The 2,405-nt window shown below is 39.2% G+C and overlaps 1 protein-coding gene across 1 annotated transcript in view; it reads left to right on the top strand.

The window, feature by feature from the left end:
* Window positions 1–422: 422 nt before the first annotated feature.
* The window catches only part of CSUI_010142 (tyrosine kinase-like protein), a 6,577-nt gene continuing 4,594 nt past the window's right edge, over window positions 423–2,405 (top strand). Inside the window, exons 1-2 of the mRNA XM_068070247.1 lie at window positions 423–646; window positions 1,347–1,895. Coding sequence (XP_067917777.1) covers window positions 573–646; window positions 1,347–1,895 — 623 coding nt within the window. The 5' untranslated portion in view covers window positions 423–572. The remainder of the gene's footprint in view (window positions 647–1,346; window positions 1,896–2,405) is intronic.

Genomic DNA, 2,405 nt, shown 5'->3' on the forward strand with positions numbered 1-2,405 from the left:
ACATACATACATACCTATATACAATATACGACGACGACCTAGTCTACTATATCTCTCTCTATATATATATTTGGATATGTATTTACATCCACATATCTCTTGAAATATACCTCTCTATCTCTTTCAGCTCTATCCCACGTGTTTTATGCATATGCATATCTTAATGTACTTCAAACATATCCTATATATATATATATACATGTATAGGTACGTATGCATATATATACATACGAAGATATATCTGTACCTCTTAGCTATATATACATAGATACATAGATAGGTTTTAGTATCATCTATGTACGTATATCTAGATGTATGTATAGATGCCGTTTTATATATATATATATATATGCATGTCTTTGCATTTGTATATATATATATATGTATACGTGTATCGCATGTGTGCGTGTATGTGCATGCAGGCGTCGTTAGGTTCTCATGAGAATGTGGTCCGCTACTACGGGAGTTGCGTCGAGGTGCGGCGAGAGACTTCCACGACTAAAGCGGGGCGAGAAGTGTGTCTCCTCCTCGAATTTTGTGAAGGAGGTCATCTACTAGATCTCTTCGATCGGATGAGACAGGACCAGCCAACAGACTTCTTCTTCAAGGAGACGTGGATTCTACATATCCTTAGAGATATTTCAAGGTAAAAAGAATTAAACAGACAGACAGACAGGGACGGTAGGGCCTTCATTCAGTGGCTAGGTGGGCTCTCTCTCTCTTCTTCTTTCTTACTTGTCGTCTCTTTACATTCCTGTAGTTTAGAGAAGGATACCTGGGACGTGACCAAAGAGGTATTCTCTATACATCTCTTTCTACAGAGGTTTTCTCTCTTTCTTCTGTCTATCTATGTGTACACATGTAGACGTATAGATGTGTAGATCATGACAGTCTACACTTTTCTATGAAAGAAGTTCCTCAAGGTTGCGTTGTGGCTGAGAAAAGAAGCCTTCTTCAGGGGGGATGCTCCTAATCCATACACACGCGCATAGCTACACTTATAGCATGTAGACGCCTCCGTCGTATTGCCTCTACAGCTGCTATCACTACTACTACTACAGCAACACCTACTACTACATGTATACTTGTAGATCTATATGTCTCTGTCTGAACTTACATAAACATATATATGTCTACAGATATGTACCGTGCACTCTCTCTTATGTATATCTGTAAGTGGGTATACATAGGGTCTTATGGAAGAGAGAGTTGAAGATAGAAGAGCTTCTTTCTTTCTCTTCCTTTTCTTCTTGTCCCTTTTACACCCCTCCCTCTCTATACCCCACCTCCACTCTCTTCTTTTCTTCGTCGAATCTTCTTTCCTTCTTTTTCTTTCCTTTCTATAGAGGTTTAGCACATCTTCATTCTCAGAATCCTCCTATAGCTCATCGAGATTTGAAGATAGAAAACGTCCTTTGCATGCGCCGATCTTCTTCTTCTTCTTTCTCTGATCGAAGATTCCATGAGAGAGAAGAAGAAGAGAAACAAGAAAAAGACCACAAAGACGATAGAAGAGAAGGAGGAGAAAGATCCTTCTCTTCTTCGTCTGTTGCGAGAGAAGAAAGACAGGCAGGGGCTTCTCTTGAGAGGCCAAGAGAAACGCATGCAGAGAGAAGAAAACCACCCCACGCTGAAGCATATGAGGCAGAAAGAAAGCAGGAAGAAGAAGAAGAGGAAGATGCAGAACACAAAATGAGCAAGAAAGACGAAGTGCTTTCTTCTTCTTCTTCTTCTGAGACGACACCTCCTGGTGTACTGACACCTCTAGATTATATCTTCAAAATCTGTGATTTTGGTAGTTGTCGGACGGGGTGTATAGACACCTCAACATGTACTAGAGAGGAAATCTTAAAAGCAGAAGACGATATTCATAGGAATACCACTCTCATGTATAGGTAATCGGGGTAAACTCTCTTTTTCTCTCTCCTCAACTAGCTTCCATCTATCTATCTATCTATCCTTCTTTCTTTGGTCTCTCTATTCTTAATCTATCTTTAATCTATTCATGTATCTTTAGGCTTCCTTCTCGTTTGCCTGTTGCTCTACAGATGTATAGTTTACGTAGAAAGCCATGCTCCATGCGTACTATGTCTCCCTGTAGATTCTCTAAATTTCTATGTCTCTCTATGTGTGTGCCTAGACATCTGTCGATCTGAATAGAGAGAGTTAGGCTTGACCATAGGATGCTTGCATGTATATATATATATATGTATATATATATGTGTATGTATATATATATGTATATATATATATGCATGCGCTGTGGTTTAATGGCTGTCTAGGTTTCTTGTCTTTATTGAAGAAGCACTGAAGAGTTGTCTCTCTCTCTCTACCTCGTTTCATTCTACTTTCGTGTCGTGTTTTGTGACGCTTTTGATCTCTTCTTTCCTTTTCTTTTTCTTCTT

This window comes from Cystoisospora suis (genome assembly GCF_002600585.1).
Source record: "Cystoisospora suis strain Wien I chromosome Unknown contig_6738, whole genome shotgun sequence".
Classification (NCBI taxonomy): Eukaryota; Apicomplexa; class Conoidasida; order Eucoccidiorida; family Sarcocystidae; genus Cystoisospora; species Cystoisospora suis.